General features: G+C 42.4%; 1 protein-coding gene across 4 annotated transcripts in view; it reads right to left on the bottom strand.

The window, feature by feature from the left end:
* Positions 1-16,874, bottom strand: part of LOC128699442 (uncharacterized) — a 69,603-nt gene extending 52,729 nt beyond the window's left edge. For 2 of the 4 annotated variants that reach the window (XR_011391330.1, XM_070080992.1), the window contains exon 1: positions 6,566-6,722. Coding sequence is in view for 1 of the 4 variants with exons in the window: in XM_070080992.1 (XP_069937093.1) it covers positions 6,566-6,670 (105 nt within the window). In the remaining 3 variants the exon portion in view is untranslated. Of the gene's footprint in view, positions 1-6,565; positions 6,723-16,778 lie in introns of those variants that run through there. The other 2 variants (XR_011391331.1, XR_011391332.1) reach the window with 2 other exon arrangements.
* Positions 16,875-20,081: the final 3,207 nt, after the last annotated feature.

The following is a 20,081-nucleotide window of genomic DNA, read 5'->3' as shown; positions in this document are numbered from 1 at the left end:
TTCGTGACTACTCACATTATCAAAGACCTATCATAGTTCCTTGATAATGTGAGTAGTCACGAAAGCGCTTGGAATTTCTCTATTCTTTCAGAGTGGTTGTTTTGCATATTCTGAAATCACCTGTTTACTGTGATCTTATTGCATATATATATATATATATATATATATATATATATATATATATATATATATATATATATATATATATATATATATATATATATATATATATATATATATATATATATATATATATATATATATACACATATATATAATATATATATATGTATATATATATATGCAAAACAACCACTCTGAAAGAATAGAGAAATTCCAAGCGCTTTCGTGACTACTCACATTATCAAGGAACTATGAAAGTGAAGCATCCAAGGAAGCTATATAAGGGGTCGGCCAGCACCTCACTATCAGATCCCACAACGGTTAAACAGTGAGGTGCTGGCCGACCCCTTATATAGCTTCCTTGGATGCTTCACTTTCATAGTTCCTTGATAATGTGAGTAGTCACGAAAGCGCTTGGAATTTCTCTATTCTTTCAGAGTGGTTGTTTTGCATATTTTGAAATCACCTGTTTACTGTGATCTTATTGCATATATATATATATATATATATATATATATATATATATATATATATATATATATATATATATATATATATATATATATATATATATATATATATATATATATATATATATATATATATATATATATATATATATATATATATATATATATATATTTTATATATATATATATATATATATATATAATATTTTATATATATATAATATATTATATATATATATATTATTTTATATATATATAGATTATTTTATATATATATATACTATTTTATATATATATATTTTATTTTATATATATATATATTATTATATATTATATATGCATATATATTATATATATATATATATATATATATATATATATATATATATATATATATATATATATATATATATATATATATATATATATAATACACAGTAGTATATGTGGATGTTTTGTATGTTAAGAAAATTTAACTTACAAAGTGGATATGTGTGTTGTCTGGAATTTGAATGATTATTCTCATAAATAGTTTTTTTGTTATTATGGGTTTCTAAGTAATTTGCTGTTGTATATCCCTATGTACATATAAGTGAGATAAGGACAGAGTAGAGAGGAGTACAGAATAATAATGTTTGAGGCACTGTACATAGTAACATTTTTGAAAGAATACCCACTACTTCGGATTTTTTTTTTTAAGTCTATGCTGGATGTGAAAGGTGAATTTTATTCTTCTGTCAAGGAGTATACATGAGAATTTTCCCTCGTCTTGCCTTTCAATGTGTATTATTTTTCTATAAACCAAACAAACATTGTTATTTTTATAAAGTGAATTACAGAATAGTATTATACAATTAAGGTGACTGACATATATACACTGTAACAACTTTATAGCAAGCCCCTTGTTATGCAAAGCTCTGTTGCCAAACATTATGTAGGTCTTGTTAATACTGAGTGAGTTTGTTGGTTGTCATTCAAGTAACCATCTATCCAAGCTCATCATTAAATGTAGCTGAGGGCAGCTGGACCTGAATTTAAGATGACAAAAGTTGACATTTGCAAACATAATTGGTTTAAGTTCCTGGGAGTCATTAGGAAGGTCACTAATGTAGATGAGAAATAGTATAGGGCCAAGAATGCTGCTCTATGGCAACCTATGTTGATATGTAGAGTTGATGAAGTATTGTTATTAAAAGTCACATGTTGGGGTCTGCCATTAAGGTAAGACTTGTGCAAGACCATGTCTTCAGATTCCATAATATTCTAGTTTCAGGAGCATGATACTGTGGTCTACTAAAACAATAAAAATCCTTATTTCTTTTAAATATACATGAACCTTACAATGGATGGGTTAATAGCTGCTTGTTTATAGGTATGACAGTTCTCAGATTACATCTTTTACAGTCAGTGTGTGCATTCAGCACACTTTATATAAGGTAAGACTTGTACATTTTAAGTGTATTGAACATTAGTAACCTACCATACAGGTACAATGTGCTGAAACAATCCATGGTTGTAGTGGTTTTTCATTTAATCTCTGAGAGTGAAGTAGCTACAATTATACAAATAAAACTGCTAACGTATTAATCATAAGTTAGTCTTAAGTTTGCCCGAAGTGCTCTGCATATTGGGGGGTTTTTCAGCTTGCATACCTAAATGTAATTCACCTTTGTACAAACACTGTATCATGCTGAAGTAAAGTATCTTTATCTTTAATCTTTATATTTGATAACATATGAACCATACTGTATGGCTGTGCAAATCAGAATGAGGTATATTAGTGGCCAGGCTTCAAACACCTTTTACTGTACAGCAATAAAGGCTTCAAACACCTTTTATTGTACAGCAATAAAGGAATGGAAAAGACTGCCTGCACATGTCAAAGCCAGTCATAACATCAACCAGTTCAAGAAGAGTGCCAAAAGGTGTTTGATGAATGAGAACCTTCAAAACTAGGGAGGCCAAGCCCATGATGACACTCTTCAGGTCACTTGTTCTATCTAGGCTGGAATATTGCTGCACACTAACAGCACCTTTCAAGGCAGGTGAAATTGCCGACCTAGAAAATGTACAGAGAACCTTCACGGCGCGCATAACGGAGATAAAACACCTCAATTATTGGGAGCGCTTGAGGTTCCTAAACCTGTATTCCCTGGAACGCAGGAGGGAGAGATACATGATTATATACACCTGGAAAATCCTAGAGGGACTAGTACCGAACTTGCACATGAAAATCACTCACTACGAAAGCAAAAGACTTGGCAGACGATGCACCATCCCCCCAATGAAAAGCAGGGGTGTCAATAGCACGTTAAGAGACCATACAATAAGTGTCAGGGGCCCGAGACTGTTCAACTGCCTCCCAGCACACATAAGGGGGATTACCAACAGACCCCTGGCAGTCTTCAAGCTGGCACTGGACAAGCACCTAAAGTCAGTTCCGGATCAGCCGGGCTGTGGCTCGTACGTTGGTTTGCGTGCAGCCAGCAGCAACAGCCTGGTTGATCAGGCTCTGATCCACCAGGAGGCCTGGTCACAGACCGGGCCGCGGGGGCGTTGACCCCCGGAACTCTCTCCAGGCAAACTCCAGGTAAACAGAAAGGGAGGGGAATGATTTTTTATTTTTTTAGCTAACACAGGTGTAATTTTACCTTATTCCTAGTAATGACCCTCGTATTGTAGATAGTCTTAATGAACCTCATGTAGTAGATAGTCTTAATAGTATGATAATAAGATGTTATCTCCTTTATAGAATAATAATAAGATATTATCACCTTTATATTATAATAACAAGGTAAAAGGACCCCAATGGAAATAAGTCACTCTGACTTTTTTGGGTTATCCTAGGTACTTTACACTTATGCTGCTATGTATGATAATCTATGTAACTGTATTTGTGTATACCAGAATAAACTTACTTACTTATTAAACATTCATTATTTTTAATTTGCCAGGAGGATTCTGAAGTTTTTTAATACTGTATATTAAATAAATCATTAAAAGACACTTTCATAACTAGAGTAAGTTGCCTAAATATAAACATGTGATAACTTTTGTAACTGTTAAATTTAATTTTTTTTATTTTACTTATTATTTGTTGTTACAAACAAAAAGCCAAAAACTGGTCACAGACCAGGCCGCAGGGGCACTGACCCCCGAAATCCTATCCAGGTATACTCCAGGTATTTGCCATGACCAGGAATTTATTAATGATTATCCTAATAACTTTTTTTTATCTCTAACCCATCCATAGAAACTGCACATACATTCTGAAACCTTTATAATTTTTTAAATCTTCAAATAGGTAGGAACCGGGTGAAAATATCAAGTAGTTAACATTATCTGGATAGGTTATACTGAGTGCTAGTCTGACATTTTCTTATACAACAACTTCATTCAGCCCTGTACCTGCATTGCTAGCACACTTAGCTCACACACTGAGGTCTGTGGGTTGATCCCCGGTACAGCCCCTACTGTCCATGTTCACCTAGCAGTAAAACAGGTTCCTGGGTGTTAGCTGACTGGTGTGGGTTGCATCCTGGGACAAAATTAACCTAATTTGCCCGAAATACTCTGAATAACATGGGGCTTTCTATATACTGTAGTAGTACAATGTCACTGATGTCAGCTAGGCTTGTATACCTTGTACATGTACTTATAGAAATAATTATTATTATCATTTCATATGTATCTACACCACTAAACAATTTTAATGACCTCACACCTTTTTCTTTCCTCTGGTATTAATAATATATTAAAGTGTTATTTTTTTTAACGTTAATGTAACACTAAATTTAAAAAATTAAATATTTCACAATAGGAATGTATAATGATTCACTAATTTATTTATAAACACACATCACATTATATTTAAAAATTGTATGTAACCTTATATAACTGCCCATCCATGATATCAGTTAAAACAATATTGAATTATTGTGGCCTGGTGGTCTGGTGGCTAAAGCTCCCGCTTCACACACGGAGGGCCCGGGTTCGATTCCCGGCGGGTGGAAACATTTCGACACGTTTCCTTACACCTGTTGTCCTGTTCACCTAGCAGTAAATAGGTACCTGGGTGTTAGTCGACTGGTGTGGGTCGCATCCTGGGGGACAAGATTAAGGACCCCAATGGAAATAAGTTAGACAGTCCTCGATGACGCACTGACTTTCTTGGGTTATCCTGGGTGGCTAACCCTCCGGGGTTAAAAATCCGAACGAAATCTTATCTTATCTTAAAGCCACTGGCTGGCGAAACATTTTGAAATAAAGATACTTAGGTGTTGTAAGTTTATTAAGGTACAGGTACACACAAGTACAATTATCATACATAAGAACGTGTGTGCAAATTACCTAGGATTATATATCAATATTGTAATGATACTGACCGTTTGTGCATTATTAAAAAATGCAGATAATAATGACAAGTTAACTTAGCTTGTAATTGTAGATTTCTGATGGATCTCCACTTTTGTGGAATGAGAGAAACCCTTAAAATATAAATAAAAATTGAGTTTATTTAAATATAGTTTACAACTGGTACAGAAAAAGGTGATATTATTGACATATGAAAGTCCCTGGTTATGCAGGGCATTTTGGGCAGCCCAATGGAAATAAGCCACTTTGACTGCCTTTTCTGGGTTATCCTGGGTAATTTACACGTTACACTGTACAATAAAATACAATTTTTACTTGTTTGCAAGTTTACATTGAGATTCTGTAGTAACAATAATGAGTTGCAGTGCAATGAGCCACTATCATGCCACGGCATTATGGCCAGACTAAAATTAATGGCTTACAGACTACTTAATAATAGAGAAATTGATCATAGTTTAAGTTGTATATCTGTTTTTATTTAAAGCAAACAGTAACTTTACTCAAGTTATATTATTATTATTATTATTATAATCACGGGGGAAGCGCTAAACCCGGAGGATTATACAGCACTCAAGTTATAATCTGGGGATATTACATTGGGACAATTCGAAAGTATTTTGTAGGTTGTGTATATCAGTAGTAAATATTTAAGTTATATTATTGGAATATAACACTGAGCATTGGTCGAAGTAGTTTACAGTATGAGAATAATACATTATGGTGTAAGGCAGTATAGTTTTGTGCAGGTATTTATACTACAATGTAGTATATTAAGTTATGTATGAACTTTGGGTATCTAAATTTTGAAGTGTTAAGATTTAGGTAATTGGGAGATCTTTACCTAAATCTTAACACTTCAAAATTTAGATTCTCATAATTTGTGTAACTGTATTTATGTGTACTTATATAAACTTACTCAAAGTTCTTGCAATAACAATTTATTCTGCTAGATTGTCTTACGGAAAATTTTGGCTTCAATAGATTTGCTGATTATAATAAAAGTAAGAAGCGCTAAACCTGCAAGGGGCATATAATATAAATTTGGTGAAAAATGTTAGTGGAGAACACATGGAAACATCAAAGATTAAAAAAGATTTTATTCCTTTGTAAAGGTTACAATGTGTAATTGCAATATATTCAAAACTATGCGTTAAACCCACAAGGGTCATACAGAAACACATGGAACAAAATTCCATGTATAAAATATATATATATATATATATATATATATATATATATATATATATATATATATATATATATATATATATATATATATATATAAGTTTTTCACTAAATTTGTTTTTTGAAGTAACTTCCGTAGCACATTATTATTATTATTATTATTAAAGTATTTAATAAGAGCAATGGGGTAATTTTTTAAGCCATCTAACAGCAACATTATAATGCTAGAAGGAACCTAGGAGACTGTCAGAGGAAAAATAAATTTAGAAAGGTCGTGCTTGAAGCCATTATGGGTTAGACCTTCACCACGTCTTCTTAATACATATGACCTGTTTTAGGAGCCCCACAGCAGGTGCTGACGTGATATAGCGAGTCCCAGTGTGCTGAACTACTGGTATTAGTGTGATAATTACCTCTGAGGTGAGAATGGAAGGGTAAATAAGGTGGTGGAGGAGGTTGTGAGGACGTGTATCCCCCAGCTCTGTGTCACACACACTGACACTCCTGTTATCTTTCATGGTGATGGTTGCTGCTGTTGCTTCTGCTCACACTCTCTCTCACTCACTCTCTCGCTTTCTCTCTCTCTCACTTTCACTCTCTAACTCACTCTCTCTCTCTCTCTCTCTCTCTCTCTCTCTCTCTCTCTCTCTCTCTCTCTCTCTCTCTCTCTCTCTCTCTCTCTCTCTCTCTCTCTCTCTCTCTCTCTCTCTCTCTCTCTCTCTCTCTCTCTCTCTCTCTCTTTTTTTTTTTTTTTTTTTTTTTTTTTTACACAGGGTTTGACAAGGTTAAGGATCCCTAGCTTTATTGACAAGCTATTTACAGGTTAAGGATTCCTAACTTTATTGGCAAGCTAAGAGCTGTTACCTACATCAGCTCATTTGAAAGCATTTTTATTGTTATGAGACATACAAGTAGGGAAACAGGATGAAGTTGGAGCCATCTGTGGGCCAGCATTTTCATTTGATCAACTGACTTTATCTCGTTGACATCATTATGCTGTACGAATGTGTTCCATACTCGAGTCATCCTGGGTATGTATGATCTCAGATGGAGTGATGTTCTGGAGAAGGGTACAGCCAGAGTGAAGTTGCTGCTTTCTGCCCGTCTTGTGGCATAAAAGCTTGTTTCACGCTGTCCTCGAAGTGGATCCAAGTGTGGTATTTTGACAATATTGGCCTTGTACATAACAGTAAGGCCACCCACATCCCTCCTATGTTGAAGGCTCTGCTGAAATGACAGATCTATCCAGGATGGGTCCAGGCGAGAGATGAGACGTCTTGCTCTGTTCTCTACTCTGTCAAGCAGTCGCAGATGAGAGGGGGGCAGGCAAACCAAGAAAGTGGAGCATACTCAAGGTGCGAGCGTACTTGTGCCTCGTACAGGATCTTGCAACCCCTACTGTCAAGCAGATGGGAGATACGGCGAAGTGCTGTAAGCTTCCTGGCTGCCTTGTTTGCAAGATTTACAACATGGTTCTTCATGGTTAGTTTGGAGTCAAATTTCACCCCAAGGATATCAACTTCTTCTCCAGGTGCCAACATCCTCCCATTCATCCTTACTACTGCACCAGCATTACCATCATGGTGCCTAGAGACGATCATCATTTGCGTTTTCTCAGGTGCAAATGTTACTTGCCATCTATTTCCCCAAGCTGATATAGCTCTCAGCTGGTGATTGATGTAGCTTAGAGCAGCTGGCATTTCTTCTCTTGGATAAGTGAATGTCAGTGTACAGTCGTCTGCATATGCATGTGATTCTGGGATGAGATGAAGAAGGTCGTTGAAGTAGACATTCCATAACAATGGACCCAGCACGCTTCCTTGTGGAACACTTGCCCCAATAGGATGTCTTGCTGATTCCGTTCCATTGAGAACTACACTTAGAGATCTACCATGAAGGTAGTCACTGAGGAGACATAGCGTAGAGCCTGCAATTCCCAGTGCTTGAAGTTTTGCTAAGAGGCCCTGGTGCCACACCCGGTCGAAAGCGCCAGCAATGTCCAGTGCTACCACACAGCTGACTTTGGATTCATCCAGTGACTGGTGCCACTTAGTGGAGAGGTTTAACAACAGATCACCAGCAGAGTAACCTTTCCTGAAGCCATATTGACGATCACAAAGTAGTGAGTGGTAGTCAAAAAACTCTGTCATTTGTCTTGAGATTATTGTCTCAAGGATCTTACCAATGATTGACAGGAGTGACACTGGTCTGTAGTTGCTGATTTCTGCTCTGCTCTTCTTTTTGTGAACAGGGACTACATTCGCCTCTTTCCATAGAGAGGGCCATTTACACTGTACTAGGCAGTGCTGAAAGATGCGAGTTAGAGGTGCTGCTAGCTGGTCTGCACATCTTCTCAACAATCTTGGGCTCAACTTGTCTGGACCCACAGCCTTTTCTTGGTCAAGCGATTTAAGTAGGAAATGCACCTCCTCCTGCCTTATTGTCACCACTGACAGTTTTGACACAGTTCTTGCAGCTAGCCAAGGAGGGTCCCTTGCTGGATCAGGAACTTGCATTTTGGTAGCAAAGTGTTCAGCAAAGAGGTCCGCCTTCTCTTGACTACTAGTAGAGGTGGTCCCATCCTGTCGATATAGAGGTGGAATAAGTTCATCAGGCAGATAACCTTGTCTGTCCTTGACCAGGGACCACCAGGTTTTGGAGCCTACCCTACCTGATGCTAACTTTCTTTTAGTGTCCACCTCCCATTTAGCAATGGCCCACTTTTGAACATCACCCATATACCTACAGGCTTGCATGTGCAAGTTCCTGTTATAGGTGGTAGGATGTCTCTTATACTTTCGCCATGCTTTGTACTTAGCAGTAGCAGCCTCTCTACAACGAAAGCCAAATCAAGGCTGATCTGTAGGCTTCGTCACATATTGCCGGTGAGGAATGTGTTCTTGTTGTAGATTAAGGATGTGTCCAGTGAAGGCTTTCACTTGGTTGTCAACATCTCTTAGTTAGTTTTAGTTTAATATGTTTATTATGCACCCCATACCCATCCTGTGGGCGGTAGTCAAAAGATTACAGAGGTACATAATGGGTCCAGGGACTGGGCCTCAAAGTTTTGATAGCTGAGCAAGTTACAGAGGTAATGAATTCACAATTTACAAAGGTAATGAACTCACAATTTACAACATCTCTCTCTCTCTCTCTCTCTCTCTCTCTCTCTCTCTCTCTCTCTCTCTCTCTCTCTCTCTCTCTCTCTCTCTCACTCTCTTTTCTCTCTCTCTTACACAGGGTTTGACAAGGTTAGGTTAAGGATTCCTAACTTTATTGACAAGCTAAGAGCTGTTACCTACATCAGCTCATTTGAAAGTATTTTTTTTTGTTATCTCTCTTTATCTCTCTCTCTCTCTCTCTCTCTCTCTCTCTCTCTCTCTCTCTCTCTCTCTCTCTCTCTCTCTCTCTCTCTCTCTCTCTCTCTCTCTCTCTCTCTCTCTCTCTCTCTCTCTCACTCTCTTTTTCTCTCTCTCTTACACAGGGTTTGACAAGGTTAGGTTAAGGATTCCTAACTTTATTGACAAGCTAAGAGCTGTTACCTACATCAGCTCATTTGAAAGCATTTTTTTTTGTTATGAAACATACAAGCACGGAATAGGGTGAAGTTGGAGCCATCTGTGGGCCAGCATTTTCATCTGATCAACTGACTTTATCTCGTTGACATCATTATGCTGTACGAATGTGTTCAATACTAGAGTCATCCTGGGGATAAATGATCTCAGATGAAGTGATGTTCTGGAGAAGGATACAGCCAGAGTGAAGTTGCTGCTGGCTGCCCGTCTTGTGGTATAGATGCTTGCTTCACGCCGTCTTCGAAGTGGATCCAAGTGTAGTACTTTGACAATGTTGGCCTTGTACATAACAGTAAGGCCACCCACACCCCTCCTGTGTTGAAGGCTCTGCTGAAATGACAGCTCTATCCATTTGGGTCCAGGCGAGAGATGAGACGTCTTGCTCTGTTCTCTACTGTCAAGCAGTCGCAGATGAGGAAGGGGGGAAGCAGGCAAACCAAGAAAGAGGAGCATACTCAAGGTGTGAGCGTACTTGTGCCTCATATAGAATCTTGCAACCCCTACTGTCAAGCAGGTGCGAGAGACATCGAAGTGCTGTAAGCTTCCTGGCTGCCTTATTTGCAAGATTTACAACGTGGTTCTTCATGGTCAGTTTGGAGTCAAATTTTACCCCAAGGATATCAACACCTTCTTCCCCAGGCACCAACACTCTCCCATTCATACTTACTACTGCTCCGGCATTACCATCATGATGCTTAGAGACCATCATCATTTGTGTTTTCTCAGGTGCAAATGCTCTCTCTCTCTCTCTTTCATTCACTTCTTGCTCGAGGAAAAACGCTTCCTCTGAACGTGTTTGCCCAGACTTCAGGTGGTGGTCATACCCATACTGTGGGTGATCATACCTATCCTGTGGGTAATCATACCTATACCTATGCTGTGGATGGTGGTCGTACTTAAAGTCGGTGCAAGATCATCGGGGCTGTGGTTCATACATTGGACTACGTGCGGCCAGCAGTCACAGCCTGGTTGATCAGGCCCTGATCCACCGGGATGCCGGATCGTGGACCGGGCTGTGGAGACTTTGATCCCCGGAATACACGGCCTTATAATGGATACAAGACCGAATTTTAAGGGGTGAGGCGGTAAGCCAGTGGAAGGCCTCGGTCAGATGACCATAAACTCCAACTGTGGGTCTCCATACAACTAAGACCCGCGTCAGGAAACACTTGTTCTGTTTCCTGACAAATCTTACCTAACTTAACTCACTACCATTAGTCAGTTTACAGTTGCTTCTACACAGGAGAACCATTAAGCGTGATGGAGTATGACAACAGAACCATCCAGCGTGAAGGAGTATGACAATAGAACCATCCAGCGCGATGGAGTATGACAACAGAACCATCCAGCGTGATGGAGTATGACAACAGAACCATCCAGCATGATGGAGTATGACAACAGAACCATCCAGCGTGATGGAGTATGACAACAGAACCATCCAGCGTGATGGAGTATGACAATAGAACCATCCAGCGTGATGGAGGATGACAATAGAACCATCCAGCGTGATGGAGGATGACAACAGAACCATCCAGCGTGATGGAGTATGACAACAGAACCATCCAGCGTGATGGGGTATGACAACAGAACCATTCAGCATGATGGAGTATGACAACGGAACCATCCAGCGTGATGGAGTATGACAATAGAACCATCCAGCGTGATGGAGTATGACAACAGAACCATCCAGCGTTATGGAGTATGGCAATAGAACCATCCAGCGTGATGGAGTATGACAATAGAACCATCCAGCGTGATGGAGTATGACAATAGAACCATCCAGCGTGATGGAGGATGACAATAGAACCATCCAGCGTGATGGAGTATGCCAATAGAACCATCCAGCATGATGGAGGATGACAGGAGACCCATCCAGCGTGATGGAGTATAACAACAGAACCATCCAGCGTGATGGAGTATGACAGTAGAACCATCTAGCGTGATGGAGGATGACAGAACCATCCAGTGTGATGGAGGACGACAGAGCCATCCAGTGTGATGGAGGGCGACAGAACCATCCAGGGTGATGGAGGATTACAGAACCATCCAGCGTGATAGAGGATGACAGGAGAACCATCCAGGGTGATGGAGGATGACAGAACCATCCAGGGTGATGGAGGGCGACAAAACAATCCAGGGTGATGGAGGGCGACAGAACCATCCAGGGTGATGGAGGATGACAGAACCATCCAGGGTGATGGAGGATGACAGAACCATCCAGCATGATGGAGGATGACAGAACCATCCAGGGTGATGGAGGATGACAGAACTATCCAGGGTGATGGAGGATGACAGAACCATCCAGAGTGATGGAGGATGACAGAACCATCCAGGGTGATGGAGGATGACAGAAGCATCCAGGGGGATGGGGGTGACAGAACCATCCAGGGTGATGGAGGATGACAGAACCATCCAGGGGGATGGAGGATGACAGAACCATCCAGCGTGATGGAGGATGACAGAACCATCCAAGGGGATGGAGGATGACAGAAACATCCAGGGAATGGAGGATGACAGAACCATCCAGCATGATGGAGGATGACAGAACCATCCAGGGTGATGGTGGATGACAGAACCATCCAGGGGGATGGTGGATGACAGAACCATCCAGGAGGATGGAGGATGACAGAACCATCCAGGGAGATGGAGAATGACAGAACCATCCAGGGGGATGGAGGATGACAGAACCATCCAGGGGGATGGAGGATGACAGAACCATCCAGCATGATGGAGGATGACAACCATCCAGGGTGATGGAGGATGACAGAACCACCCAGCATGATGGAGGATGGCAGAACCATCCAGGGTGATGGAGGATGACAGAATCATCCAGGGTGACGGAGGATGACAGAACCATCCAGGGTGATGGAGGATGACAGAACCATCCAGCATGATGGAAGATGACAGAACCATCGAGGGGGATGGAGGATGACAGAACCATCCAGGGCGATGGAGGATGACAGAACCATCCAGGGTGATGGAGGATGACAGAACCATCCAGGGTGATGGAGGATGACAGAACCATGCAGGGGGATGGAGGATGACAGAACTATCCAGGGTGATGGAGGATGACAGAACCATCCAGGGTGATGGAGGATGACAGAACCATCCAGGGTGATGGAGGATGACAGAACCATCGAGGGGGATGGAGGATGACAGAACCATCCAGGGTGATGGAGGATGACAGAACCATCCAGGGTGATGGAGGATGACAGAACCATCCAGGGTGAAGGAGGATGACAGAACTACCCAGGGGGATGGAGGATGACAGAACCATCCAGCATGATGGAGGATGACAGAACCATCCAGGGGGATGGAGGATGACAGAACCATCCAGGGGGATGGAGGATGATAGAACCATCCAGGGGGATGGAGGATGACAGAACCATCCAGGGGGATGGAGGATGACAGAACTATCCAGGGTGACGGAGGATGACAGAACCATCCAGCGGGATGGAGGATGATAGAACCATCCAGCAGGATGGAGGATGACAGAACCATCCAGGGTGATGGAGGATGACAGAACCATCCAGCATGATGGAGGATGACAGAACCATCCAGCATGATGGAGGATGACAGAACCATCCAAGGTGATGGAGGATGACAGAATCATATAGGGTGATGGAGGATGACAGAGCCATCCAGGGTGATGGAGGATGACAGAACTATCCAGGGTGATGGAGGATGACAGAACCATCCAGGGTGATGGAGGATGACAGAACCATCCAGGGTGATGGAGGATGACAGAACGATCCATGGGGGTTGGAGGATGACAGAACTATCCAGGGTGATGGAGGATGACAGAACCATCCATGGTGATGGAGGATGACAGAACCATCCAGGGGGATAGAGGATGACAGAACCATCCAGGGGGATGGAGGATGACAGAACCATCCAGGGGGATGGAGGATGACAGAACCATCCAGGGTGATGGAGGATGACAGAACCATCCAGGGTGATGGAGGATGACAGAACCATCCAGGGTGATGGAGGATGACAGAACCATCCAGGGGGATGGAGGATGACAGAACCATCCAGGGTGATGGAGGATGACAGAACCATCCAGGGGGGATGGAGGATGACAGAACCATCCAGGGTGATGGAGGATGACAGAACCATCCAGGGTGATGGAGGATGACAGAACCATCCAGGGTGATGGAGGATGACAGAACCATCCAGGGGGGTGGAGGATGACAGAACCATCCAGGGAGATGGAGGATGGCAGAACCATCCAGGGGGATGGAGGATGACAGAACCATCCAGGGTGATGGAGGATGACAAAACCATACAGGGTGATGGAGGATGACAGAACCATCCAGGAGGATGGAGGATGACAGAACCATCCAGGGTGATGGAGGATGACAGAACCATACAGGGTGATGGAGGATGACAGAACCATCCAGGGTGATGGAGGATGACAGAACCATACATGGTGATGGAGGATGACAGAACCATCCAGGGTGATGGAGGATGACAGAACCATCCAGGGTGATGGAGGATGACAGAACCATCCAGGGTGATGGAGGATGACAGAACCATACAGGGTGATGGAGGATGACAGAACCATCCAGGGTGATGGAGGATGACAGAACCATCCAGGGTGATGGAGGATGACAGAACCATCCAGGGTGATGGAGGATGACAGAACCATACAGGGTGATGGAGGATGACAGAACCATCCGGGGTGATGGAGGATGACAGAACCATCCAGGGTGATGGAGGATGACAGAACCATACAGGGTGATGGAGGATGACAGAACCATCCAGGGTGATGGAGGATGACAGAACCATACAGGGTGATGGAGGATGACAGAACCATCCAGGGTGATGGAGGATGACAGAACCATCCAGGGTGATGGAGGATGACAGAACCATCCAGGGTGATGGAGGATGACAGAACCATCCAGGGTGATGTCGGATGACAGAACCATACAGGGTGATGGAGGATGACAGAACCATCCAGGGTGATGGAGGATGACAGAACCATCCAGGGTGATGGAGGATGACAGAACCATCCAGGGTGATGGAGGATGACAGAACCATACAGGGTGATGGAGGATGACAGAACCATACAGGGTGATGGAGGATGACAGAACCATCCAGGGTGATGGAGGATGACAGAACCATACAGGGTGATGGAGGATGACAGAACCATCCAGGGTGATGGAGGATTACAGAACCATCCAGGGTGATGGAGGATGACAGAACCATCCAGGGTGATGGAGGATGACAGAACCATCCAGGGTGATGGAGGATGACAGAACCATCCAGGGTGATGGAGGATGACAGAACATCCAGGGTGATGGAGGATGACAGAACCATCCAGGGTGATGGAGGATGACAGAACCATCCAGGGTGATGGAGGATGACAGAACCATCCAGGGTGATGGAGGATGACAGAACCATCCAGGGTGATGGAGGATTACAGAACCATCCAGGGTGATGGAGGATGACAGAACCATCCAGGGTGATGGAGGATGACAGAACCATCCAGGGTGATGGAGGATGACAGAACCATCCAGGGTGATGGAGGATGACAGAACCATCCAGGGTGATGGAGGATGACAGAACCATCCAGGGAGATGGAGGATGACAGAACCATCCAGGGTGATGGAGGATGACAGAACCATCCAGGGTGATGGAGGATGACAGAACCATCCAGGGTGATGGAGGATGACAGAACCATCCAGGGTGATGGAGGATGACAGAACATCCAGGGTGATGGAGGATGACAGAACCATCCAGGGTGATGGAGGATGACAGAACATCCAGGGTGATGGAGGATGACAGAACCATCCGGGGTGATGGAGGATGACAGAACCATCCAGGGTGATGGAGGATGACAGAACCATCCAGGGTGATGGAGGATGACAGAACCATCCAGGGTGATGGAGGATGACAGAACCATCCAGGGTGATGGAGGATGACAGAACCATCCAGGGTGATGGAGGATGACAGAACCATCCAGGGTGATGGAGGATGACAGAACCATCCAGGGTGATGGAGGATGACAGAACCATCCAGGGTGATGGAGGATGACAGAACCATCCAGGGTGATGGAGGATGACAGAACATCCAGGGTGATGGAGGATGACAGAACCATCCAGGGTGATGGAGGATGACAGAACATCCAGGGTGATGGAGGATGACAGAACCATCCGGGGTGATGGAGGATGACAGAACCATCCAGGGTGATGGAGGATGACAGAACCATCCAGGGTGATGGAGGATGACAGAACCATCCAGGGTGATGGAGGATGACAGAACCATCCAGGGTGATGGAGGATGACAGAACCATCCAGGGTGATGGAGGATGACAGAACATCCAGGGTGATGGAGGATGACAGAACCATCCAGGGTGATGGAGGATGACAGAACATCCAGGGTGATGGAGGATGACAGGTAATAATGACGGTCGGGTCCTGGTGTGAACATACTTTAAACTTAAAAATATCCAATATTAGGTTGGTGTTTTTGTCTTCAAGTTTATTTTTTTTTAATATTGTGCAAATGTAATAAACGTAACCCGACGTAAAAACTTAACCTTACTCCGCCAGTGGTATACATGGGCCTGACGTGCGTTTGTTTACATCTGATTTATCTTTATTTTCATCATGATCAGTCGGATGTGTCAATACTAACTACTAATTCTTCTTTTTCTTCATATAATATGCTATATTATCATTTCTATTATCATTTATATATTAATTATTATTATTATTATTATTATTATTATTATTATTATTATTATTATTATTATTATTATTATTACCACTAGGCTCTCAGTACGTAGATATACATTAAAGATAATTTGAACTCGAAGATAACGATTAAGTAAAACAGCGTGTATATACACCGAGACAGTATATATACTCTGAGACACTATATATACTGAGGCAGTAAATACACTCCGAGACAGTATATATACTGAGGCAGTATATACACTGAGAAATATTCAGCTGTGCCAATGTATGTGCAAATCTGCCTGAGATCAGGATAAACTGTTCCTCCTGTGAGTTAGCATACATGTACACTGTGTGTGTGTACTCACCCATATGTAGCTTGCTGGGGTCAAGTCACAGCTCCTGGCCCCGCCTCTTCACTGGTCGCCACTAGTGTGTGTGTGTGTGGAAGTGGCAGGAGCCAGCTAATAAATAATGAAGATAAAGTTGACTGATAACAGCGACAGATGACAGTGATAACCAGTGATAAGGATAGAGGATAACAGATCAAGGAAAAAAATTCCTTCACACACACACTGGCAACCCAGCTCTCCCTAGGTCAAAAGTGACCCTCCATGTTTAAAAATTAAGGGGCACGTCAGTACCCCTGTCTTCCTTCACTTAATTCATAGTATAACTTAACAATTGTGTTGTAGAGGTCTGAGCTGTGGTCACACCTCTACAACAACAATCGTCATCAAAGATTTGTTAAATTATACCATGAATTAAGGAAAGATCCTGGACTTCACCTTACGAAAAGACAAATCAAGTGTCATAGTAATTATGGTCAAGGTGGATTATAGGGGAAAAAATAAATATATTAGGAGACAGGGAAACTCAGGCGTCTCTTAAAACACCAATTAACCAATCAAACCAGCGTTAAATAGCGTAATTATCAGCCCCAATATTCCCTGAAGCGTCCACACCACTAAAGACTCACTTATACCAACAATGGGACATGTGTTAATTACAGAGTTCCTGGCGAATAACTATCGTATAGAGAGAAACTCTGCCTCGAGACATTATAATTATCATCAGGCCATGATGACAGAGAATGTAATTATTATTATTATTCCTACTATTGGTGTATGGTGGAGGCTTGCCTGCCATAGATGATCCCATGATCCAGGATCTGATAAATCACACACCTATGAAACATTTGGGTATTTTTATACTGGAAACGTGAAGACTCTTCACGACTATTCAAATTCAAATTCAAAGTTTATTCTCTATAAAGATTACAATGTTGAATTTACAGAATTTGGTTGTTGTGTGGTTTACATGTAGTTACAGGCTCTATGGTGTCACCCCCTAAATGGTGTTACCCGGGGTGGCCCGCCCCCCCGCCCTCCCCTTACGACGCCTCTGGTTTCTTCACTAACTCCAAGGTTGAGGGACTGCGTCCCTCATCTTCTGTATACAGCTCTACTGTCTTCCAGTTATGTCCTTGAATTTGTACTGATAAAGCCACTGGTTGGCGAAACCAGAGGCGTCGTAAGGGGAGGGCGGGGGGGGGGCGGTCCGCCCCGGGGAACACTATTTAGGGGGTGACACCATAGAGCCTCTAAAGAAGGTGCCACTAATGCCTAAAACAGTGCTGCACCAACATAAGAGAAAAATCCTTCGTTTTTATATCGCCTATTACATGAGTACAGAGTACAAATAAGCCTAAATAGGGAAAATCATTGATTTTAATGATACGATAGATGATTTTGCAGGATTGAACGCAAGGAAATGTAAGGTCAGATTCACTGAGATATTACCTGAACTCAAGTTCAAATTGGAACTAGTGTTTCTCTGATATTGCAATGTTTTTCTTCATTTTTCAGTTTTTTTTTTTTTTGCACTGTTGAAGATGAATAAATGTAGGCTCTGTTGCTTGTACTCACAGTGGTATATGAGTTTATGTTTCCTCAATATTACTACGATTATTTATTTTATCATTAATACAGTTGAGAAGTATTCTCCTGTTCAGTTTATGGCCCTTAAACGTTATCATTGTTAAAAATTAGTTACTGGTTATGCAGTAGTGACCTAACTGGAGTTGACCCCCATCCCCCCGCCCTTGAATTTCATGAGGGTGACACCAAAGATGCTGCCCTGGGTGACACCCGAGATTCCGTCCCGGGTGACATCAAATCTAGCGACGCCTCTGGGCGAAACGTCTACAATAAAGATACCCAGATGTTGCACATGTGTCTAATTTGCATAGTGCTGGGTGTTGATGCCTTGTTTCAGTGATATACCAGGTTGAGCAGAGCAAAGTTATGTTGTCAAGGTCTGACTTTATGTAGAGAGTGACCAAGTTTATGTATACGAAATAATAATACGCTTATATGTACAACTTGAAGGTGAAGTGTGAGCAGGTAAGTACCCTGCAGACGTGAGGTGTGGGTATTCCCTAGGTGTGAGGTGTTTACCTGGAGAGAGAGTTTACCTGGAGAGAATTCCGGGGGTCAACGCCCCCGCGGCCCGGTCTGTGACCAGGCCTCCTGGTGGATCAGAGCCTGATCAACCAGGCTGTTACTGCTGGCTGCACGCAAACCAACGTACGAGCCACAGCCCGGCTGGTCAGGAACCGACTTTAGGTGCTTGTCCAGTGCCAGCTTGAAGACTGCCAAGGGTCTGTTGGTAATCCCCCTTATGTATGCTGGGAGGCAGTTGAACAGTCTCGGGCCCCTGACACTTATTGTATGGTCTCTTAACGTGCTAGTGACACCCCTGCTTTTCATTGGGGGGATGTTGCATCGTCTGCCAAGTCTTTTGCTTTCGTAGTGAGTGATTTTCGTGTGCAAGTTCGGTACTAGTCCCTCTAGGATTTTCCAGGTGTATATAATCATGTATCTCTCCCTCCTGCGTTCCAGGGAATACAGGTTTAGGAACCTCAAGCGCTCCCAGTAATTGAGGTGTTTTATCTCCGTTATGCGCGCCGTGAAGGTTCTCTGTACATTTTCTAGGTCAGCAATTTCACCTGCCTTGAAAGGTGCTGTTAGTGTGCAACAATATTCCAGCCTAGATAGAACAAGTGACCTGAAGAGTGTCATCATGAGCTTTGCATCCCTAGTTTTGAAGGTTCTCATTATCCATCCTGTCATTTTTCTAGCAGATGCGATTGATGCAATGTTATGGTCCTTGAAGGTGAGATCCTCCGACATGATCACTCCCAGGTCTTTGACGTTGGTGTTTCGCTCTATTTTGTGGCCAGAATTTGTTTTGTACTCTGATGAAGATTTAATTTCCTCGTGTTTACCATATCTGAGTAATTTAAATTTCTCATCGTTGAACTTCATATTGTTTTCTGCAGCCCACTGAAAGATTTGGTTGATGTCCGCCTGGAGCCTTGCAGTGTCTGCAATGGAAGACACTGTCATGCAGATTCGGGTGTGAGCATGCTTATATTATCCAAATGACAGGCGTAAATAATTGTGTGAGGTGTGACCAGGTAAATACCTCCCAGACGTGAGGTGTGAGTATTTTCTAGGTGTGAGGTGTAAGCAGGCTAGTATTGTCCAAATGTGAGGTATGAGCAGGTGAGTGTTCTCCAGATGTGAGGTGTGAGCAGGTGGAAGAATGATGGGTGGTGATGTAAGTAGTTAAGCAATGTAAGAGGCCTACCCAGCGTAGGAGGCCTA

The sequence above is a fragment of the Cherax quadricarinatus genome, unplaced genomic scaffold (genome assembly GCF_038502225.1).
Source record: "Cherax quadricarinatus isolate ZL_2023a unplaced genomic scaffold, ASM3850222v1 Contig1419, whole genome shotgun sequence".
NCBI classification, from domain to species: Eukaryota; Metazoa; Arthropoda; class Malacostraca; order Decapoda; family Parastacidae; genus Cherax; species Cherax quadricarinatus.
The sequence above is the reverse complement of the archived record's forward strand: the minus strand, read 5'-3'. Positions and strand labels throughout refer to the sequence as shown.